At 43.6% G+C, this 23,976-nt stretch overlaps 2 protein-coding genes across 2 annotated transcripts in view; one reads left to right on the forward strand and one right to left on the reverse strand.

The window, feature by feature from the left end:
* Positions 1-21,704, reverse strand: part of LOC148040598 (E2F-associated phosphoprotein) — a 40,477-nt gene extending 18,773 nt beyond the window's left edge. Inside the window, exons 1-2 of the mRNA XM_087701224.1 lie at positions 21,534-21,704; positions 21,277-21,448 (exon numbers count right to left, since the gene is read on the reverse strand). Coding sequence (XP_087557350.1) covers positions 21,277-21,448; positions 21,534-21,591 — 230 coding nt within the window. The 5' untranslated portion in view covers positions 21,592-21,704. The remainder of the gene's footprint in view (positions 1-21,276; positions 21,449-21,533) is intronic.
* Positions 16,447-17,028, forward strand: LOC148040599 (uncharacterized). Its single transcript, XM_087690095.1, has one exon. The coding sequence runs from the start codon at positions 16,447-16,449 to the stop codon at positions 17,026-17,028; it is 582 nt and encodes a 193-aa protein (XP_087546221.1).
* Positions 21,705-23,976: the final 2,272 nt, after the last annotated feature.

Raw genomic sequence — 23,976 nt, forward strand, 5'->3', positions numbered from 1 at the left:
TCAGTTATCTTTTGCGTTTTGCAGATCCAGGTGTTTGTAGGCACTCTCTGCCTGCATCTTGGTGGTTGGTGACCACATTGCCGGTCCTATTTCGACAACGGCACAACTTTCTTTGGTATTTTGCAGATTGGAAGATGTCTTACCAGTTTTCAGGTTTTGAAGACTCAGAGGATGAGCTTCTCTCTCATCATTCCTCTGAGCGGAGGCGGGATTATCGTGAAGTTCGACATCGGGAAGAACCTCCTCGCACTCGTCCCTCTTCAGTCCATGCATCTCAGAGGGTTCCATCTACTGCGAAGGTTTCTTCAGTGAAGACTGCTTCAGATGTGCGGATACCTTCCTTGATTCCCTCTATACAGGTGCCGATTCTCCCTTCCTTTCCGAAGGAAGATAAGTTGGATGGTTCCAACTACTCCCTATGGTCATGCAAGGTGGCTTGCATCCTTGATACCTTTGACCTTTGGGAGCTTGTTTCTTCGCCCATCGACCGACCCCCTGTGGATTCGTCTGATGGCACCTCTACGGACCGTGCAGCCTTATGGGATAGGCTCAACTCTCGAGCCCGTTCCTTTCTTTTTATGAGTCTCCATGATTCTATTCTTGTACATGTTCACAGGTTACAAACCGCGGCGGAAGTGTGGACAAAGCTTATATCTTTGTATCAGCACAAGACATTTGCTCACAAGATTTCCCTGGAGAAGAAGTTGCGGATGCTCAGTCTTGATGGTTCTTCTTCCATGAAGGAGCACATCACGAAGATGGAGGATATGCGAGGCGAGCTAGCCTCTCTTGGTCGTCTGATATCATCTGAGGATATGGCGATGATTCTGTTGACTCAGCTGCCATCACCCCGTTATGATGTCTTCTACACCAGCCTCATCACTTCGAGGACCCGTGAGACACTCCTATGGGAGGAGCTTTCCCCGCTTGTCTTGGAGCATAACGAGCGACTCAAAGAGGTGGGAGCCAGTGGCTCCACCAAGGCATTTATGGCCGGCACAGGTGGCGGCAAGAAGAAGAAACAAAAGAAGGAGAAGGCCAAGGACAAGAAGGAGGAGGACAAGAAGGATGCGAAGGAGAAGAAGCCCAAGTGTCCCCATTGTGGGAAGGGCACTCATCCCGAGAAGAAGTGTTGGCAGAAGTATCCCCATTTGAAGCCTAAGGAGAAGGACTCGAAGGCGGCCCCAGCCACAACAGAATCTGCGTTTGTGCATGTCTTTGTTGAGGAAGACACTGCCCTAGCTTCTACCACACAGGAGAAGCCTTGGCTCGTCAACAGTGGAGCATCTTCACATATGACCTTCCGACAGGATTGGCTTCAAGATCTTCGTTCCAGAGGGGATACAGTCACCATTGGTGACAATTCTACAGTTCCTGTTCGAGGCGTGGGGACTTTACCTATGTTTTCTAACAGGCGGTCTTCCTCTGCCAAAGTTCTCTATGTCCCTGATTTGGGTTTTAACCTATTATCTGTGCATGGCCTTACTCAGTTAGGTACCAAGTCATTTTTACTCAGGATGCAGTCACAGTGGAGGATGCTTCTACAGGTGATGCTCTTTGGACAGGTACACAGGAGGGTGGGCTTTATACGCTCACAGCCTTGGCTGCGCGGACTTCCCATGAGCTTGGACTGCTTTGGCATGCTCGGTATGGTCATTTGAACCTCGATTCTCTTCGTCGGGCTTCTCGGAGGAAGATGGTGGAGGGACTTCCTGATTTCCCTCCTCTTCACACTTTGTGCCCTAACTGCTTGAGGGGCAAGCAGCACCGGCAGCCTCACCCGCAGGTTGCTTCTAGGCGGGCTATTTCTCCGCTTGAGTTGGTTCATACCGACCTTTGCGGACCTATGGGCACGGCCTCCCTTGGGAAGGCCAAGTATTTGATGCTGATTGTGGACGACCTTAGTCGTTATATGTGGCCTTATTTCTTGGAGTACAAGAGCGAGGCATACTCCCGTTTCTGTGAGTGGCAGGTGTTTGTGGAGACCCAAACAACTTCCAAGGTTCGTGGTGTTCGAGCTGATCACGGTGGCGAGTTCACTTCTCACCTTTTCTCTCAGTTTTGCAGGGATCATGGTATTCGGGTGGAGTATTCCCATCCGAACACACCATCAGAGAATGGTGTGGTGGAGCGTGCGAATCGGACCATGATTGAGATGGCCCGATCTATGCTGGAGCATAGGAGTCTTCCTCATTTCCTTTGGGGTGAGGCGGTGGCTACAGCGGTGCATATTCGCAACCGCTCTCCGACTTCGGCGTTACTGGACATGACTCCGTATGAGGCTTTCTTTGGGAAGAACCCTTCCGTGTCCCATTTTCGCATCTTTGGGTGCGATGCTTTTGTCCATGTGGACAAGAAGAAGAGGAAGACGAAGTTCGACTCTAAGTCGCGAAAGCTTATCTTCGTTGGTTATAGTACGACCACGAAGGGATATCAGCTCTATGACCCGACGACGCGGACGATTGAGGTGAGCAGGGATGTGATCTTTGATGAGGCTTTGGCCTCTGAGGATCCGATTGATGGTTCTATTACAGATGTTTCTTCATCATCGACGGACCCCCCCCCCCCCCCACCTTCTCTCCCTTTCCTTCCTTCCAGGATGCCCCTTAGCACCCCCCCTATTCCTCCTCCTTCGGCTTCCCTTTCCCCTTTGGTGGATGTGCCTTCGTCTACTACGAGCTCTTCTACCGCCACTTCGGGATCTTCACGGGATATACAGCCTTCTTCAGATGAGGAGGATCTACCTTCACTCGGTGAGGGGGAGTCCCTCTCCGATTTGGGTGCTTTACAGGTTCCGGAGACCCCCCGGTCTCCCTCACAGCCGCAGGAGTCTCTCAGGATTCCTTTATGGTATCGCCGGCTCATGCAGGATTCATGTGTTACTCACTTTCCTGCTTCTTCTTCAGGTCCACGTCGATCACCCCGTTTACAGGCCCAGCGGGACAGTTCACTATGTGTGAACTATACTCTTATGTCACAGATTCTTCAGGATTCCGAGCCTTCCACTGTGGAGGAGGCTCTTGCACAAGATATTTGGAGACAGGCTATGCAGGCCGAGCTTGATTCCATCGAGCGAAACCATACGTGGGAGCTTGTTCCGCGTCCCGTGAAATGGAAGGTGATTGGTGTGAAATGGGTCTTTAAAGACCAAGTATCTTGCAGATGGCTCCTTGGACAAGCATAAGGCTAGGCTTGTTGCCAAGGGTTTTGCACAGCGTGCAGGGTTGGATTACTTTGAGACTTTTGCTCCTACAGCCAGGATGTCTACCATCCGAGTTCTTTTGGCTCTTGCTGCTCACCCCCGTTGGCCTGTCTACCAGATGGACGTCAAGTCTGCTTTTCTGAATGGCATTCTTGAGGAGGAGATTTATGTTTCACAGCCTCCTGGTTTTCTTGTGCAGGGGAAGGAGGATCATGTCTACAGGCTGCGGAAGGCTCTTTATGGCCTAAAGCAGGCTCCTCGTGCTTGGTACCAGCGGATTGACCGCTTATTTCTACAGAGTGGCTTTGCGCGCTCCGCTTATGATCCCAACCTCTACTTACGGGTTGTGGATTCTCTTTCGGTGTTCCTTATCTTGTATGTGGATGATCTTATCATTACAGGGAGCGACACTCAGCAGGTGGAGCATACACGGTCCATTCTTCAGCAGGAGTTTGACATGACGGATCTAGGGATCCTTCACTTCTTTCTAGGTCTGGAGATCTATCAGATGGCACAGGGCATTTTTATCTCGCAGCACAGGTACATCTCCGAACTTCTTTCGGAGTTTGATATGGCTGAGTGTCGGCCTATCTCATGCCCCATGGACCTTGAGTCCAAGCTTTTGACAGCTGGAGTTCCTCTTACCGATCCCACCCGTTACAGGTGCCTTGTTGGCTCTCTTATCTGGCTGCTTCACACTCGGCCGGATATCTCTTTTGTGGTGGCTTTATTGTCTTCTTTTATGCAGACTCCTACCCAGGCTCACTGGTAGGCGGCCTTGCGGGTTCTTCGCTATTTGCAAGGGACTCGATCCTTCGGGATCATGTATGGAGAAGGAATTACCCTTTCTGGATGGAGTGATTCTGATTGGGCAGGTGATGTGGATTCGAGACGATCCACTACAGGTTATGCTTTCACCCTTGGATCTGGTGCTGTCTCTTGGAGCAGCAAGAAGCAGCCTACTGTGGCACTTTCCTCTACAGAGGCTGAGTATCGGGCCCTATGTTCGACCGCTATGGAGGCAATTTGGCTCCGTCGCTTACTCGCGGAGATTGGCTTTTCCCCGACCGGACCTACGGAGCTGCGCGTGGATAACCAGAGTGCTCTTGCTCTAGCCAAGAACCCAGTGTTTCATGCTCGCACAAAGCACATTGAGGTTCAGTATCACTATGTTCGAGAGCGGATCGTGGATTCGGAGCTGGTGGTGGTCTATTGTCCTACGGCGGCCAATGCCGCTGATCTCTTTACGAAGCCGTTGCCTCAGGCTTCTTTGCTTCATCACATGCGGTTCTTGGGTCTTCAGACTCTCCCAGGAGTTGAGAGGGGGTGTTAGCCTGCTCTTTTTTCAGTCTCAGTCTGTCATCTCCTGGTTGTGAGCTCCTGTCAGAGTCTGACAAGAGACAGAGGAGCTCTGTCAAGTCATTTTGGTGGCTGCTCTAGTTAGCCAGCAGCCCTGGGTGTGTTACAGCCCAAACTGGGCTGTTTTTTGTCCAGACTGCCCATTTTCTGGGCAGTCGGCCAGATCTGGCCAAAGTCGGCCAGATCTGGCTGGTCGGCCAAATCTGGCCAAGTCGGCCAGTTTGGCTGGTCGGCCAGTTTGCTGGCCTGGGGGCTATTTATATCAGCCCCCCCAGTCAGTCCAGCATTATGCTCTGCAGGTACAGCACTGCTCCCGTCGCCTCCGTCTCCGGCATTGGTGCTGCCACTGCTTCCAGTCTGTCCTGGTTCCCTCACTGACGCTCCGGGCTGCGTGCAGGGACTGTTCTGTCCATTTCAGTGTATTCAGCATTCATCTCAGTCAGTGCAGACTTTCTTCCTTCATTCTCTGCTTTCTCTCTCCTCTCCTCTGTGTTCGTGTTCTTCTTCCGTTGCGCACTCTCACACATCTATGGTTCAGGGTTTCCACCCTTGCCTCCCCCACAGTTCAAGATTCCCCAAGGTAAGACTCATGATTTCAGTAAATCATCACTTTCGAGAGAGAGGTGCCAATTTGAGCATCTACCTCCCTAGGCCATTTCCTCACCCAGTATCAAGTTGAGTTAGTTTTTAGACTAGTGAGAAGGCAAGCCCAATCTGTTAGTCCTAGAGCATTGTCACTGCATTGTGGCATTGACGCTACCCTATGGCTGGAATCGAGACTCCCGTATCCCCAAATTGTTGAATGCATACTCCCCTTGTCCCTGGACCCTGGTCCCAAATCCAACCATTGACACACAAGTTTCAACAAAGCCTGGCTCACGACCTTGAACTCATTACAAGAACCATCACCCTCCCCGCCTATAGGTCCAAATTTGTGCAAACAAACTTGCAAGGGTTAGAGTCCAGAGGTCTGGGTAGAGTTACCATTAGCTTGAGCTCTCGGCTCGCTTCCCCCTATGCACATCTGAGTTGGGAGTTCTTTTTGGTAGCTATCACCGACATCTCAGATCAGAGTCAAGTCTCCACTTGATACTTACTTACCTTGCACCCAAGGGTCTAAAGGACAAGTCCGAGGGGTCTTGCTAGTGGTATTAGCTTTGGACTCGCTATCCCTTTGGGTTGCCCTCGAATGCAACCCGACTCCTATAGAGTGCCTTGTGTAGTGGTGGGGTCCAGGATTATTTAAGCTTTGGTCCGGTCCATCACGGAGTGCAACTCTTTAGACTACAATTCGCTCTTTTGGCATAGGGCAATTTCAAGTCAAGCCTCTATCCTTGGATGGCAGCCGCCATCCCCTTAGAGCTATATCCCGTCGTAACCTGACTCAGTAGCAATGCCTCGTGTAGAGACTAACCACTAAAGTCAATCCCCACAATACAAGCGTGCCCTTGGGTTGGGGTTTAGGGCACGAGGTTTGCGTCCTAAGCCATAAACCGAACCTTGTAGGCATATGATGTGTTCAAACCACCCCATCGGAGGGGTATGCTCTCGATATTCAGGTGAAGAGCACCCCACAGCTCACCGGGCATGTCTTGTGATAAAAAAACAAGTGTATAAAGGCATCATGTATATCATTGAATGCTATTGTATTCCCTTCGGGATGTGCCAAGGGTGAAGTAGCAGTCATCATTCGAACCCTTCTTGCTATGGTGCATGGCATGCCGGTTGAGGCCCACGTCCAGTGGAAGAGTGTCACTATGTTGGAGCTATATATAGCTCAGATACCATGTTGAGACGTAGAGAGAGAAGATATGTAGAGACACAATAGAGAGAGAAGAGACACACCATATACACTCCCAAAGACTATATCATGTAACTAGCCTTCCTTCCGTGAATGAGTGGTAAATCCCTAATTACAACTTAATTACAGCAGCAAACAGTAAATGCAAATCTGAAAATACAAAATTTACCTTCTAATCTTGGACAAGGCAAACCCAATTGCCCCCAAAATTAGTGCCCCTTTTGGTATTTCTTTATTGAAGAAAAAGTTGATTTACAATGGAATTCTCCCGTCCCCTTTGCAATCCAAACTTCCCTTGCTGTCCAAAGTGACCAGCAAGTCTTCAATCTATTTTGCCCCTTGATTTGGGCACTTGATTGGCCTTCACCCACTTCATAGACGATGGAGATGCCCCAAATTCAATGGTTGGCTAGTCCTCCACCTGAATTTAGCTGAAATTCACCTTCAGCCCTAAAAAATCAAAGTCTTGGAGCTTCCAATTTCCGGCACACTTCCCGAGGCTGCTAGTAAATCCCAATTTCTACTGTAAATTAGGGTTTACAACAAAGAAATTAGCAATTTCTCAACCTCCAAGGATCCAAATGTTGAGATCTTTGGAGCAAGGCTATGAAATGGCTGGGAGATGAGAGAGAAAGCTAGCTGTAGAGAGAGAAAATTCAGAGTTTTGTCGCGAAGAATGACTAAAAATTAGTCAAATGCAACTACTGCCCTGCCACAACAGCTGGTAGATGCAAAGAACTGAAGAAAATTTGTCATTTACTGTTGCTACCCTGTCTCAACAATCTACAGATGATGTCGCCTGCTGTTCATTGGTCTTCTCCTGCCCCTGGCTCCCTTTGAAGATCCTCCAATGGCTGCAAATCAAACCAATAGCATCTCCTCCCTCTCTCTTGCAGGCTAAATACACTAAAAATACCTCTCTTCAGTCTCTAAAGACGTTTTTCAGTCTTCATAGGCATTTTTGACAAGTGGCAGCCTTTCCAAATGGTTTTTCCAACATTACCCATAATTAAATACTAATTTTCAGTCTTTAAATACTGAAAATTAATCTAATAATTATTTCAGTGCCCTGCAAAATAATCTGACTGGCCAATAATTAAATTGGCTAGGCAACTTCCATTCCCAAGTGTCTTTGTGCCATCTTTGACCATCAGATTGGCGTTAGGTACCATTAAACGCCACTTTTCTAATGTCACCAACTAACACTTTATGGCCAAATGAATAACCTAGGCCAACAATTGGCACCAGATACCACCAAGTACCTGTGCAGCATAACTTATAACAACTTTTACCTTTGACATCCCATGATTTTCTTGAGTCCCGAGCTCGTAAATTTACTCTAATCCCAATTGCACCTCACATGTGCAACATTTACTTAATTATGTTATTAAAAGTTAATCCACATGTTAAGTGAGGTTTCAAAAATACATGTCCTCATGACAATATCATATTGATTACAATCTACATATATATAGGTGAGACCTAGTCTAGATAGGGTGAGCTATATATAGCTTCAACACACCCACTCTCCTTGTCTTGTAAGCTCTACCAAAAACTCGCTTTCTGCAAAATAATGGACAATTAGCATTACATCAACCTTATGCTAATCTCGTTGGATGTCTTCAATTTGTTGGCTTAAATTCTCGTCCTAACATTCTTTTTGCTCCAAATTTTCTTAGACAACATCTTAGTTCTCCATGCCTTAAACATTGAACTAAACGAGTTTTGAAGTATTTAAAAGACACTAAAGATATTGGGTTAGTTTATCAACGCCAACAAAACTCTAATTCTCTACATTCACTTCAACTTTTAGGTTATACAGATGCAAATTGGGCAAGCTTTCACTTATCTATGTGTTCTACAAGTGGAAATTGTTTCTTTATCAGTCGTTGTCTTATTTCTTGGACTAGCAAGAAACAACGTTGTGTTGTTGTTTCCACTACAAAGGCTGAATATATAGCTGCATCTTTAGCGATTCGAAAGCTAGTATGGCTTCAATAAGTTCTATCAAATATTGGCCATCCTCCTCTCTCCAGCACACCACTTCAATGTGATAACCAAAGTGCTATTAGTCTTGCTAAAGGCTATGTTCAACATAACAAGTCTAAACATATTGCAGTGCATTGTCATTATGTTCGATATGAAGTAAAGAAAGGCACGATGATGATTGAACATTGTCCAAGTAATCAGATGACTGTAGATATATTCACCAAAGGACTCAATGGAGCATGCTTCACTCTGCTGCGCTCGGAACTTGGAGTTGTCTCAACTTCAATCTTTGGAAATTAATCTACTACGACATTGTAGCGCCATTGTACATACTCCTTGTAGGCACCATATACTTCACATGTGCACATACACCTCAGACCTCTTAGTCATCTTTGTACATACATATTCAGTTTCACTTCACATGCACAGATTCACTTCACATGTACATAATAATCCTTCTTGATCATGTTTCTACATTTGTATATAGGAGCTCGGATTTTTCCCTTGTACTCCCCAATGCAACTAGAGACCTTTGTTTGAGTAGGAGTGTTGGGGCTATATATAGCTCACCCTATCTAGACTAGGTCTCACCTATATATATGTAGATTGTGATCAATATGATATAGTCTTTGGGAGTGTATATGGTATATCTCCTCTCTCTATTGGATCTCTACATATCTTTTCTCTATGTCTCAACACACTATCCGTCAGGCACCCTCGTGAGGAATGGGTGCCATGCGAGCATGAGACCCTACACTCGCTACATCCTTCTAGCGTCTATTTTCAGCCTTTACTTCACTTTCCACACCCTGTACTACTGCCGCCAATTGTCACTTGCCTCCAAAAGGCTGCGTTTCCAATTACAACCTAATCAAGGGTTGCATTTGCTACATCTACTCCATCACCCTATTGTTGGCAACCACATACAAGCTGTGTTTCACTTTGGAGACTGTGCACAATCTACACCAGCTCTTGCCATCATCATCCTTTGTGTTTTGTCCTTCCCAATGTCTTACTGCCTATTGCCTACACTCTGATGGCTGTGTTTGCACCTTCTATCTATTTCTAGCCTTTGCCTCGCTGTCCACACCCTATACTGCTACTGCCAAATGTCGCCTACCTCCAAAAGCCTATGTTTGCAGCTGGCGACTTGATCAAAGACTGCATTTACTGCATCTACTCCATTGCCCTGCTATTGGCGACCACATACAAGCTGCGTTTTCACTCTAGAGACTACACACCATCTACACCAATTGTTGCCGCCATCATCCTTTGTGTTGTCTTTCCCAGTGTCTTCCTCCTAACCCCTACACTCTAGTGGTTGCATTTGCAGATTTTCTCTCCTCTGTCTATCTAACATTGATCCAACATCTATATTGCTGCATTTGCTGCTGCCAAACATCTTCATAGGTTGCCTTGCTGCATTTAGGGATCCATTGGAGTACGACACTCTCCAATTCATTACCTCTGTCTAGGTCCTCAAGACACGAGTGTTTGAGATAAACTATTCATTCACCACAATGTATCTGCTACATGAGCATTGTATTATTAAGATTCATTCATTCAAGATTATTCACGGTGTTTATTGTCTCTGAGTTACCCTAACCCTACCTATGTTCTGTTATCGCTTTATGTTTTGTCATACAATTGTATTTGTGTTTTCTATATTAGGGCATTTCTTTACACCTTGATTGTAGTATTGTACTTTGGTCTCTCTTTTTGAACTCATTCAAACATCAAAAACACTAACTAAAAAAGAAAAAAATGTAATTCCCATAGTAGTTCTTATCACCTTTGTAATCATTGCAAGCCCCTAGACAATCCTTCATTGCACCCTTGGTTCAATGTCTTGATTAAGGTGATGTCTAGGGTGACAGAAGAGAAGATATTCATCGATAGTGCTATCCTAGTGTCACAAGACTGTGACAACTATTACATTTTTGTTGATTTTTTTATTACATATTTTATTTGGTTTTTCTTTTTGGAAGGATCCCTCTTGAAATCTAAACACCTGAGTTGCATGGCCAGTTTGTGAAACAAACAGGAATGTCTAGTGAGTCAAGACTGGACAGTTAAGATCCAGTATAAGTCTGGAAGAGACTGATGGCACTGTAGATTGACAAGCCTGGAAGAGACTTGTGAAAGTGTATATGGACAAGTGTGTTGAAGAACTAGCCTGGAAGAGACTAGTTCAAAGTGAAGATGGACAAATCTTCAAGAGATTAGTCCATGTGGGGTCATCAGTGGAAATTCACTTTCAATTGAGCTACATTACAGATTTGGATGTAGCCATAGTCTGCAAAGATGGTCAGAAGACTAGTGGGGATGCAATGGAAGTAACTCCTAAAATTTAGGGAGTTACTATTTTTGGACTCCAGAATCTGTTCGCGTCATTATCTTCGTTTTTGTACGAGGATTAATCCTGTGGTCTCTGCCGAGGTCAAACTTTGAACTGAGGATGGAGAAATTTAGACCGAAAGGTTTAAACAGGAAAATTGTTACATGTATGCCATGTGTCACAATTTGGGCATAAATTCCCAAAAGAGAGAGAGAGAGGAGCACAAAAAAACGAGTTTCAATGCATGGGGGGACTCATTTTTGTGAAAGGGGGATGGATTGCTGCAGATGGAGAGCTCTTGAGAGCTGGTCTACCTTGTCTATGATACACAGAGGCTTGAGCTTGCTTCTTACTCTCTCTTTCTCTCCCTGACAGTATGGTTATGCTGCAGAAGGGCCTTTCTTCTGATTCAAGTACAGCTATGTGGAATATGCTATTTTTGCATGAGGCAAGAGCCTCCTTTCTCCAGGAACAGGAGCAGTTGTATGCTGTCCCAGCAGGGACAGGTGAGGATGATAACCTCACCAAGTAAGTGTCTGAAACAGCACTGAATCAGTACTGTTTTTGGACTGTTCAGGGGTTAATTCAGAGCCCAATTGATGTCAGAATCAAGGGGCACTTGGCCCAGATGATGCAGGACAATGCAGGGAACAATATGAGCTGAGAACAAGTGTCAGAACAGGTCTGAACCAGTAATTACAGTGGGCTGAACAGTACAAGGAACAGTATGAGTTGTAGACAGGTTTCAGAACAGGTCTGAACCAGTAAATACAGCAGGTTGAAATGGTCAATTCTGCACTCCAACCAGAAGATTCAGACTTGGGCAGAGTTTCCCCTCCTGGTCAACTTGATTTGGGTCAGTAATTGTACTGTTATGCTGTCAAATTTCACCCAGAATAGGTGAAAGACAGCCCATTGTACTTTCTCTTTTAAAAAATAAAGAAATACCGCAAGGGGCGCCTAACTTAGGGGCCAACGGGGTGTATGTGTTGCAACAGGAGCATTCTAGCTTCCTGTATGTCTTCTTGGTTCTGTGTCTTTAAGTTCAGGTAAAGTGGGCGACTTTGAATTGGGTGAAAGCATTTATATATTTTGGTTGTACACTACCGCCCTTCCTAGTGAACAGGCCGGTTACATGGTTCCATTGTCGGGATCGAATCACTTTTTCCCTAAAGAGTGAGCCAGGGTCTGTTTGGGTGTAAGACACAGAATTGTGCATTATGGCTGATAGAAAGGAAGACACCAGAGAGGAAGCGTCTTCATCACAGGAGATCCCTGTTGTTCATGAGGTGGGAGAGTCTTCTAGACCTCCACAGTTTGTTACTCCTGTTATGGTTGAGCCACAAGTTCTTACAGCTTCTTCTATGGATGAAGACACTTTCAAGACTCAGTTAATTGCTGCTGTGAGTATGTTTACTCAAGTGATGCAGAATCCAAGGTTTTTGGCATTTTTGCAGCCATCTGCAAAAGATTTTGGATCCAGTAGAGGTCCAGGATAAGGGTAAGCATGCTGCAGATTCAGTGGAAACACCAAGGCAGCTTGCGAAGTCAATGGAGACTCCAAGATTGGTTCCGACTGTCCAGGAACAGGTGGTGGAAACGCTAGTTACACAGGCATTGCCAGTTCAGCCTGCCACTTTACAGCAGCCAAATGTTGGTTTAAATGGACAGGAAAACAGTTTTCAAGCTTTACCACAGGTTTTCCCACCGACCTCTGTACATCCTGGATACTTTGGAGGTGGATCTATATTTCAGAGTATGGCTGGTTACGCGCCTAGAAACCAGATTTATGTACCAGGAACAGTGTTTGGGGGTACACCGGGTTTTATGCCAAACCCCATGTATGGCAATATAGGCATACAACCTGGATTTCAGGGAGTTCAGGGCAGTTTTGGCATGCCACAGGGCACTTTTGGTATGGCTGGTTATCAAAATCAACAAGCAAGTATTGTGTCTACAAGCCCTGTAGTCAGTGGTCCAGCAACTTCTATGCCATCTGTTAGTGTTCCTATGTTACAGGCATATCCTATGGATCCCTTCATGGCTCATGAGAAGCCAAAGCCATACAAGGAAGGGGATGCAGCCGTACAGTTTGATATCTTTCGAGGGTTTGAAGATAGGACTAAGGCACTCTCTTTCTTACAGCAGTTTGATGCCGCATTTGCAGGAGGGAACTTTACAGAGCCTTCTAAGGTCCGGAAAGCTGCCACTTTTCTTAAGGACAATGCTAGTCAGTGGTGGAGTACACTGTTGATGCAAGGACAGGCTCCTGCCACTTGGACTTACTTTAAGCAAGTATTTGCTTATGCTTGGTTGACCAATGAATTTGAGATCGATGTTATGTCAGCTTGGCACAATTTGGATGCATCTAAATGCAAGGATCTGAAAGACTATAACAAGAAGTTTTGGGAGGCTTTGCTTCCAGTCACTTCTTACAGGGTTGTGCCATTGACCGAGCAGATAGAGAAATATTGTTGTGGGCTGCCCAAGGAACTCCAGAATTATTGTACAAAGACAAAGGTCACCACTTTGACTCAGTTAATTGAGAATGCTACCACAAGAAATGCATTATTGTTGGGACAGTCAAGTGGTTTTGGGGGCAGCATTAAACAGGACAAATCTGCAAAATTTTCAGCAAAGAAGCCATTTGGTAAACAGGTTTCTCAGATTTCTCAAAGCACAGGTAAATCTTGGCAGTTCAAGAAGAAGCCAGCCAAGTCCTTTGGACAGCAGCCAAAGGACCAGAAGAAACCTTTTGTGCGCAAGTCTCTTGAAGAGAGAGAGGCTTTAATGGCTGAGAGGATGTGCTTTATCTGTGAGAAGACTGGTCATATTGCGTCTAACTGTCCGGACAAGAATAAGAGATCAGCTGATGATGATAAAGAGGACAGGAAAGGAAAGAAGCCCAAACCTTCAGCAGGTTTAGTGCCAAATATGCTGGGAGACAAGCCACACTCGGATGCTAATGAGCTCTGCAGAGCTTGGGGTAAAGTTAGGGATCAACATGTACTTATTTTCTTTGATCCTGGAGCTAAGGCAAACTTTATCTCACCAGATTTGGCTTCTACTTTGGGCATAGAGCAGATGAGATGGGCTACACAGCAGAGGCAGGGTTGGCATGTCTTGGTCACTCAGAGTCTGTGACACCCATTCTTGGGAAGCTGCGTCTTGACTCTTCATATACAGTCTTATGTTGATGCAGAAGAATTTTATATCATGTCACTTGAAGGCTGCGATGTCTTGTTGGGCATGCCATGGTTGTTCAGAAAGCATGGTGTGATGGATGCCTTTAACAAGACACTAACTTTGGAACATAGGGAAAAGACTCATGTGCTTGATGAAAAGCTTAAAGGAGAGTTTGTACCTATTGTATCAGCTTCTGCCATTACATCTGTAATAAAGAATCATCTTTCTGCATACTTGATTTTTGCACGTGATGTCAAGGATAATGATGAGTCAAATTTTTCTATGTTAGATAGAGACAGGTCTGCTTTCTTGTCTCAGTTCAGTGATTGTTTTTCTGACTCATTACCATCACAGTTGCCACCAGAGAGGTCTGAGGATCATGCAATAGATTTGGTGCCAAGCAGTAGCCCACCAAATAGACCTCCGTATAGGGTTAGTGCAGCCCAACAGAAAGAGATATTGAGCCAGGTGAATGAGCTATTGGAAAAAGGGCTGATTCAACCAAGTTCATCTCCCTTTTGCTCACCAGTGCTCCTAGTGCAGAAGAAGGATGGCTCTTGGCGCATGTGCATAGATTACCGAGCGTTGAACAAGAGTACCATCAAGAACAGGTTCCCCATTCCAAGAATTGACGACATCCTTGACCGTTTGGAAGGAGCGTCAATTTTCAGCAGGATAGATTTGAAGAGTGGATACCACCAGATCAGGATTAAGCAAGAGAAGATGCATAAGACTGCATTTAGGACGACGTTTGGTCTCTATGAGTTCTTGGTAATGCCATTTGGACTTACTAATGCTCTTGCTACGTTTAATCGAATGATGGACAGGATTTTTCGTCCATACAGGCAGTTTGTTGGTACATTCTTTGATGACATGATTGTCTTTTCAAAGAATGAACAGGAGCATAGAGAACACTTGAAAGCAGTCTTTGATGAGCTTTGCAGTAATAGGTTGCTTATCAATGGCAAGAAGAGTGAGTTCTTCTTGGAAGAAATCCAGTTCCTGGGGCACGTAGTGTCAAAGGATGGTGTCCGAATGGATCCTACTAAGGTTGAAGCAATTAGAACATGGCCAGATCTGAAGACTGTCCATGATGTTAGAAGCTTCTTGGGTTTGTGTTCTTACTACAGGAGGTTCATTCGCAATTTTGCAGAGATTGCTTCACCTTTACATGCTTTACAAAAGAAAGGAATCCCTTTCCAGTGGACACAGAAAGAGATTTCAGCTTTTAATCTTCTTAAAGAAAAGATAACTTCTAGTCCAGTGATCATTCTGCCAGATCTTAGAATGTCATTTGTTGTCCAGTGTGATGCCTGTGGCAATAGCATTGGTGCAGTGCTAATGCAAGATGGCCGGGTAGTGGCTTGTGAAAGCAGAATCTTGCGAGGGCCAGAGAAGACAATGCAAGTCTATGAGAAAGAATTGTTGGCAGTGATTCATGCGCTTTCTTATTGGAAACACTACCTACTTGGGGCAGATTCTGTTGTCCAGACAGATCATCAGACGTTGCGTTATTTCTTAACTCAGACTAAGCTGTCAGAAAAGCATATGCGTTGGGCAAACTTTTGGTCAATGTTCCATTTTCAGATTGTGCATGTGGAAGGCAAAAAGAATGTTGTGGCTGATGCTTTGTCAAGGAAGCCACAAATTTCAGCTGTGTCAATTCCTTATCATCATGAGCTTGATGATATGAAGGAACAGTATGCTGATGATGCAGATTTTGCAAGGATCTTTGATCAGCTTGTCAATGGACAACATGAGCATTATCTTCTCAAGGATGGTTTCATGTTGATGCATGGTAGACTATGTGTGACTATGCCATTGAGACGGAAAGTTATGACAGAGAGTCATTCTCCACCGTATGCAGGGCATCGTGGTATTGATGCAATAGTCAAAGCAGTACAGACATTCTTTTATTGGCCTACTTTGAGAAGAGACGTGGATGCTTTTGTGCGGCACTGTTTGATTTGTTAGAAGGTCAAGTTTGACAGGCAAAAAGCACCAGGGCTTTTACAACCATTGCCTATTCCGGATAAACCATGGGAAAGTATAGCTATGGATTTTATCTTTGATCTTCCAAGGACACAGACAGGAAATGATGGGATATAGACTATTATTTGCAAGTTTAGCAAACAGGCTCATTTCATTACTGTTAGGAAGAAGATAAAACCAGATTAGATGGCACGTTTGTTTATGTGCAATGTCTTCAAGTATCATGGTATGCCACAGTCTATTGTCAGTGACCGTTATCCACGGATAACTAGTCTATTCTGGAAAGGCATATTTGAGAACATGGGCACAACGCTTAAGTTCTCATCGTCATTTCATCCACAGACTGATGGACAGTCAGAAGAGGCAAATTCTACTGTCTTGGATCTGCTTAAGTGTTGTGTGTCAGAACACAAGTCAAAGTGGGAGCAGTATTTGCCTTTGGTCGAGTATGCATACAATAATACTGTGCATTCATCAACAGGCAAAGCCCCTTTTGAAATTGTTGAAGGTGGTAAAAAGGTTCCTCCCATTTTCCATACAAAGGAGAAGATCTTTCAAGCAGATCAGTATGTGCAGAGTATGGGTGAAATGTATCAAAAAGTTAAGCATGCCCTTGAAAGGACTCGGGCAAAGCAAAAGAAAGCTGCTGACCATCACCGTCGTGAATTGATATTTTCACTTGGTGATTGGGTACTGTTACGGTTTGAAAAGACACGCTTAAAGAAGCAGAAAGGCAAGGAAAGTCTTTTCACTAAGCTTAGTATGCGATACTATGGGCCTTTTCAAGTAACAGAGAAGATTAGTGATGTCAGCTATAGGCTGAAATTGCCTGACAATTGGAAGATTCATAATGCTTTCCATGTAAGTCTTCTTAGACCTTATGTGGGTGCTGTGCCAGAAGATATGCCAGCTGAGAAACAGCCCGAAGTTGAGGAACTTGATGAAATTCTTGTTCCAGAACAGGTATTGGAACACAAAGAAAGGAAAGTGAAAGGCAAGGTTGCTAGAAGGTATTTGGTTAAGTTCAAGAACTATCCAGCTATAGATGCTAAGTGGATGGATGAAGGTAAACTTGCAGAGTCACCTAATGTGTTGGAACTTTACCTTGAAGCGTTTCGCTTGCAACCTACCTTGACCCCTTGTACCTCTAAGCTGAAATAGATTGTCAAAGTGACAATTGCTTAAGAAAGAAATTATGTACAGAAACAGATTTTGTACAGGTAAACACTTATTGTGTCCATATGGTTTTCTCAGTGCTAAAGAAGTAAGTATTGCTTGCAAGAATACAGTTTTTACTTCTATTGGATTCAATATATGTTGTAACAATAGTTACTCGATCGGGCATGTATTTTGTGAACTGGCTCAGTGGGGATATCATTTTGATGTACCGGCCACTAGATCTCTAGTCAGGGTGATGTGGAGTCATCAAATGAGAATCTGCCACTATGGGGATATCATTGTGGTATACCGGCCACTATATCTAGAAACAGTGATGTGGAGTCACATGATGATAGTCTGCCATGTTTCATAGTTAGAACATACATGTGTTAACAGTGTGTTCAGTTCACAATGTTGACTGATAGCATGTATGTGTTATACATGTGCTGACAAGTATAAGATCACTAGGTTAGCTGGAAGCATGTATGACATTCATGCAGACGAGGACGTTTGCAATTTCAAGAGGAATGTATGTCACAAGACTATGACAACTATTACCTTTTTGTTGATTTCTTTATTACATATTTTATTTGGTTTTTCTTTTTGGAAGGATCCCTCTTGAAATCTAAATGTCTGAGTTGCATGGCCAATTTGTGAAACGGATAGGAATGTCTAGTGAGTCAAGACTGGACAGTTAAGGTCTAGTATAAGTCTGGAAGAGACTGATGGCACTGTAGATTGACAAGCCTGGAAGAGACTTGTCAAAGTGTATATGGACAAGTGTGTTGAAGAACTAGCCTGGAAGAGACTAGTTCAAAGTGAAGAAGAACAAATCTTCAAGAGATTAGTCCATGTGGGGTCATCAGTGGAAATTCACTTTCAGTTGAGCTACATTACAGATTTGGATGTAGCCATAGTCTGCAAAGATGGTCAGAAGACTAGTGGGGATGCAATGGAAGCAACTCCTAAAATTTAGGCAGTTACTATTTTTGGACCCCAGAATCTGTTCACGTCATTATCTTCGTTTTTGTACGAGGATTAATCCTCTGGTCTATGCCGAGGTCAAATTTTGAACTGAGGATGGAGAATTTTAGACCGAAAGGTTTAAACAGGAAAATTGTTACATGTATGCCATGTGTCACAATTTGGGCATAAATTCCCAAAAGAGAGAGAGAGGACAGCACCAAAAAACGAGTTTCAATGCATGGGGGGACTCATTTTTGTGAAAGGGAGATGGATTGCTGCAGATGGAGAGCTCTTGAGAGCTGGTCTACCTTGTCTATGATACACAGAGGCTTGAACTTGCTTCTTACTCTCTCTCTCTCTCCCTGACAGTATGGTTATGCTGCAGAATCAAGGGCCTTTCTTCTGATTTAGGTACAGCTGTGTGGAATATGCTATTTTTGCATGAGGCAAGAGCCTCCTTTCTCCAGGAACAGGAGCAGTTGTATGCTGTCCTAGCAGGGACAGGTGAGGCTGATAACCTCACCAAGTAAGTGTCTGAAACAGCACTGAATCAGTACTGTTTTTGGACTGTTCAGAGGTTAATTCAGAGCCCAATTGATGTCAGAATCAAGGGGCACTTGGCCCAGATGATGTAGGACAATGCAGGGAACAATATGAGCTGAGAACAGGTGTCAGAACAGGTCTGAACCAGTAATTACAGTGGGCTGAACAGCACAGGGAATAGGTCTCAGAACAGGTCTGAACCAGTAAATACAGCAGGTTGAAATGGTCAATTCTGCACTCCAACCAGAAGATTCAGACTTGGGCAGAGTTTCCCCTCCTGGTCAACTTGATTTGGGTCAGTAATTGTACTGTTATTCTGTCAAATTTCACCCAGAATAGGTGAAAAACAGCCCATTGTACTTTTTCTTTTAAAAAATAAAGAAATACCGCAAGGGACGCCTAACTTAGGAGCCAACAGGGTGTATGTGTTGCAACAGGAGCATTCTAGCTTCCTGTATGTCTTCTTGATTCTGTGTCTTTAAGTTCAGGTAAAGTGGGCGACTTTGAATTGGGTGAAAGTATTTATATATTTTGGTTGTACACTACCGCTCTTCCCAGTGAACAGGCCGGTTACACCTAGTAGGTCTAGAATGGCTTTGCATGACAATGTTAGCCCAATGCCTTGGTCTCTCTTGGGTGGAACCACTTCGACAAAACTAGAGCCTTCTTTTCACTCTCTTCGATCCCCCTTCTTGGGCCTAAGAAGCGGTGTTAAGGCACAAGAAGTTGCCACTTGATTAACCACAATTTTTTGGCTCTTAAACAATCCTAAAAAGAATTAAATCAATTAGTACGAGATTCAAGAATATTGAATGGGGCAATCGGCTTAGAAATTTCTATAAAAGGACTTTCTTTTTTCTAAAAATCTATAAAAGGAGACCCAATGTGCATTGCCGCTTTCATCCCTTCATCCCACATTCTACTTTCAATGCCAACTCTCCTCCGTCATCTTCTTGATTATCTACACCATCACCTCCCTTCCAAGCTCCTACACCTACTGCTACAGGCTGCCACCCAGCTGCTTAAGGCAGCTAACCCATCTCCTAGAGGTGCTATTGTACAAAGCATACAGCTGTGTTTGCTGGTCCACTGTCAACCAGCCTGTGTTTTCTTCTCTAGCTACTGTCCATACTAGCTCTTAAAACAACCCCAAAAATAACTAAATCAATTAGTACAAGACTCAAGAACATTCAACAGAACAACTGGCCCAGAAACTTCTATAAAAGGGGACTTGGTACACACTGTCCTTTCATCCCTTCATCCCACACTTCTACATTGAATGCCAGCCCTCCTCCATCATCATCTTAATTATCTACATCATCACCTTCCCATCCAGGCTGTTGCCCTGCTACTCAAGACTTCTGCCCTACTGCTGAAGGCTGCTGCCCATCGCCTAGAGGTGCTACCATACACTGCATACTGCTGTGTTTGCTGTTCCACTGTCAACCAACCTGTGTTTTCTACTCCAGCTTCTATTCAGACTGGCTCTTAAGACAATCCCACAAAGAATTCAACCAATTAATATGAGACTCAAGAACAGTGATATGACAACTGGTTCAGAAAGTTCTATAAAAAGGGACTTTGGTGCATTGCCACTTTCATCCCTTCATCCCACACTCCTTTCAATGCCAGCTCTCTTCTATCATCATCTCGATCATCTACACTGTGACCTTCCCTTCAAGGCTCCCACCCAACTGCTGGAGGCAGCTGCCCATCTCCTAGAGGTGCTACTGTTCACTGCATACTGCTGTGTTTACGATTTCACGGTCAACCAACTGGTGTTCCTGCCCAGACTGCTCCAGCCTGTTTCCAACTCTCCCAGCTTCTGCATGCTGTAGTTTATGCTGCTATCCTGCTGGTTGTGGAGTGTCTCATGCTGCAAGGGCCACCCAGACAGCCTCCATAACCAATGAACTACTGCAGTTTTCTGTCTGTAACTCTCCTTCAGCCCTAAAACATCCTTCTACATAGACATTGGTAGATTGCTACATTTGTTATCCGTTCTCGGCCGACAACACTCTCGCTTAACATGCTCCCATGAGAAACAGTGCCTCCGCTCAACTCTATCCTTGAATCTCTCCCTTATTCATTCGTTATTCATTTCAGCATTGATTGTTCTATCATCTTCTTCTTTATTTTCATTTTCATCTCAGTTCATTGTGTGTTAGTTGTATCCGTACACTTTGTGTAATTTCTCTGCAAATTTTAGTGTATCCTCACATCTTCCAAGGTGCAATTAATCAAACACATTCCAAGGTAGCTGTGGATGATGCAAGTATTCAGATTCAAATCCACGAATATCCAGAATCGGATGTTCATTGCTGGCATGAAACAGGTATATTCCAAGACCAGCTCCACACAAGATAACCTAGCCGGATTGTACAAATCATCTGTTCCCCGTCCTTCACAACTCGCTCGCGCCTTTACTTTTTTGTATCAACCTCATAATCTGTATACTTTTGACACTTAGATCACTTCACAGTATTTGGATTGGGATAAGTATGAAACGTACTGCTGGCCAGTGCTCACATACCCAGTTTGCAATGTAACTTCTAGATGTTAAGATAAGGAAATCCCCATTAGTGCCTCATATCGCCTATTATCTCATGGCTAGAATAGGAATATTTTAATTGGAAATCCTGGCATATATGCAGGCTTTGATGCTGACCTTTCGATTATCCACAACATTGTCTTTATAAAACAAATTCGAACATTACTCGAAGTAGGGTTAGAGGGGATGACCTTTGGCAATCGATGCACAGAGTAGTGAAGCAGGCAGGGCAGCTGAGAACAGCATCGGAAGTCCTGCCTTTCCTCTTCTTGTCCGCCCAGGCTTGGTCTCGCTCGTCCATGGTGGGGTCATAGAACTCAGGCGGTGTCTCGTCCAACTGATCCTCATCCTCGCTAGAAGACTCTGCAAAAATCCTTACCCGCATTCGTCAATCCAAGACACACAGCACAGTTCAATGTATATGAGAGAGAGAGAGAGAGAGAGAGACCCAACACATCGATGAGAGCACGCGATGACCCAGGAACCTCTTTGGCCATCCTTCTCATACATTCACTTCTGGGTTCTGATTTGGAAGACCCCGCCAGAGTTTCTCTCTTTTAACACCCGTGCGTCTTTTATTTCTTTAACTTGTGTGCGCGGGGAGGGCTCAGGGGACAGGGTATAAGGAACCTTCACGATACTTCAAGTCATAACATGTCATGAGGCCGAAAAATGGCATAATGAAAAGTCACACAAAATATATCAATAAAAAATCTTTGTATTTATAATATCGAAAGATATAACATTGAGACATATCTCAAAACTACACCCTCGTGATGCCACACATGCGACTTGCAAGGGTTCACCAATGAGCCTAGGAAATCAGAGTTTGAGTGACGACTACTCCATATATAGGTGTTTCTTGCAACCAACAATCATTATACTATACCTACAAAGCCCTTACACTCACCCCCACATAATGGATTGCCATTCTCAACAATCTAAGGGTGGTTTTCTTGACTCATTCCAGGGGCTTAATACAGCTCATTCTATCAAGTTGGTTAGTGTTTTTGGGTCTTGAACTTAACTCATTGGCAAGGTCTTAAGATAGCCTTTTCTATCAAGTCAGTCAATGTCTGCCTCACTACGACTTGGGGGTCTTAACACAACTTTTTCTATCAAGCTACTGTTATTACTACACAGATTAGATTATGTGAGACTTGCGCGTAGCGAACATAGAAGAAGCTCTCCCTTTGTCTTTTTTCTTATAAAAATTGAAAGCACAACTCATAAAACTCAAAATAGACTTAAAGTATAGTAAAGCAAAATTAAGTGACACTATTGGGTGCAATTTTTCCTCGAACATGGAGTGGACATCTCTTCCATGCCATACTTATAATTAAAAAATAAATATTGCTTTGCTAGGCCTTTTACAATCACTCTTTTTGCAAAAGAGTTTGAGTTAATTGAATAGACGATTACAATCAGTTGCACAACTTGCAATTGTTGAGAGCCATAAAATATTTCTAAAATATCTTCAATTATCTTCTAAAAATCTCAAGTATCAATAAATATTTACAAAGAGGATGTACACATGCCTTAGAATAAATGATAGTACGTCTATTTAAATAATTTAATGAAAAAGCGTTTTGAATAAATTGCACTTGCCGCGTATATCCAATTCATCTTGCTCTACACATCAACTGTTAAAAATTCAAAAAATCATGCTAGAAAAATAATTAACTGAATAAATGCAACTAACCATAATAAATCAACTACTCATTAGAATTTTATTAAATAATCAAATCATGTAGACATTACCACTTCAGATATGAATATTGTGGCATCACCCACATATAGCTTCACCCATGTTCACACCTATAAGTCTCACGCCTGAAAAGGATAGGCATCCCTATCAACCTTCCATCCAATATGAAAAACAATTCGCTCTTAGGAGCGTGCCCTGCGCTAATAGATAACCATTCATGGTACTCCTCTCATCAATGTGTACACAAGGGAGAACCATTGAAGGTACTTATCTCCTCATGTAAGTGCCACATGACAACATACCCCCAAGGTGGGATAGTAATTGTCCTCAATTGCTATTGGCTGGATGTGGAGTCAATAAATGTGGAGAACCACACAAAGCACGTGTAGTCATTCATTGAGCTTTCTCAATAGAATGATTTTGAAATTTTACAAGATAGCGAGGATAAATATTGCCAGTGCGAGTGGTCATATAATCAGTATTAATAATAGATTCGAAAATTAAAAGTTCATGATCATCGTCAAGCAATGGTGGAGAATTATATATGGGATGGACAAGTAATAAATCTTTGAAGGGACGAAGAAGGCTAATATGAAAGGTATTATGAAATTTGCAATGAGAGAGCAATCATAATTTAAAAGCATTAGCATTGATACAATGAAGAATAAAATCTAGGTGCAAGTTTAATCTTAGGATTCTTCTCAACACTATGCAATCTATGTTTCTCAATTCACAACAAAAAATAATCACTTTTTTTAAAACACACAGCCTGACGTTTTTTATTAGCTTGCTTAACATAGGATTGTTGGGCCTTAGCAATCAATTGTTTAACTTATTCAAAAATAGTGGAATGAATATGAATCCAATCGTCAGCATCAAATAAGGCAATTTTCGACTCAAATGAAATGTTGGTGTTAGCATTTTGCAACTATAGATAATTTCAAAATGTGCTTTGTTGTTGTATGCTAAAGAAAAATATTAGCAACTTGTAAAGCAATTAGAGTCTTCTTGCATGGAATAAATATGCTTACTTAGTAAATCTATCAATAATAGTCCAAAGCATATTATTTTGCGAAGAAGTCAGTGGCAAATGAGTAATAAAATCCATTGAGATTTGTTCACAAAGTGAATTATGAATAGGTAAAGGCATTAACAAACCATAGTGCTTACCATGATATCTTTT

Source organism: Lygodium microphyllum, chromosome 2 (genome assembly GCF_053477565.2).
Source record: "Lygodium microphyllum isolate KBCC chromosome 2, Lygodium_microphyllum_v1.1.10, whole genome shotgun sequence".
Lineage (NCBI taxonomy): Eukaryota > Viridiplantae > Streptophyta > Polypodiopsida > Schizaeales > Lygodiaceae > Lygodium > Lygodium microphyllum.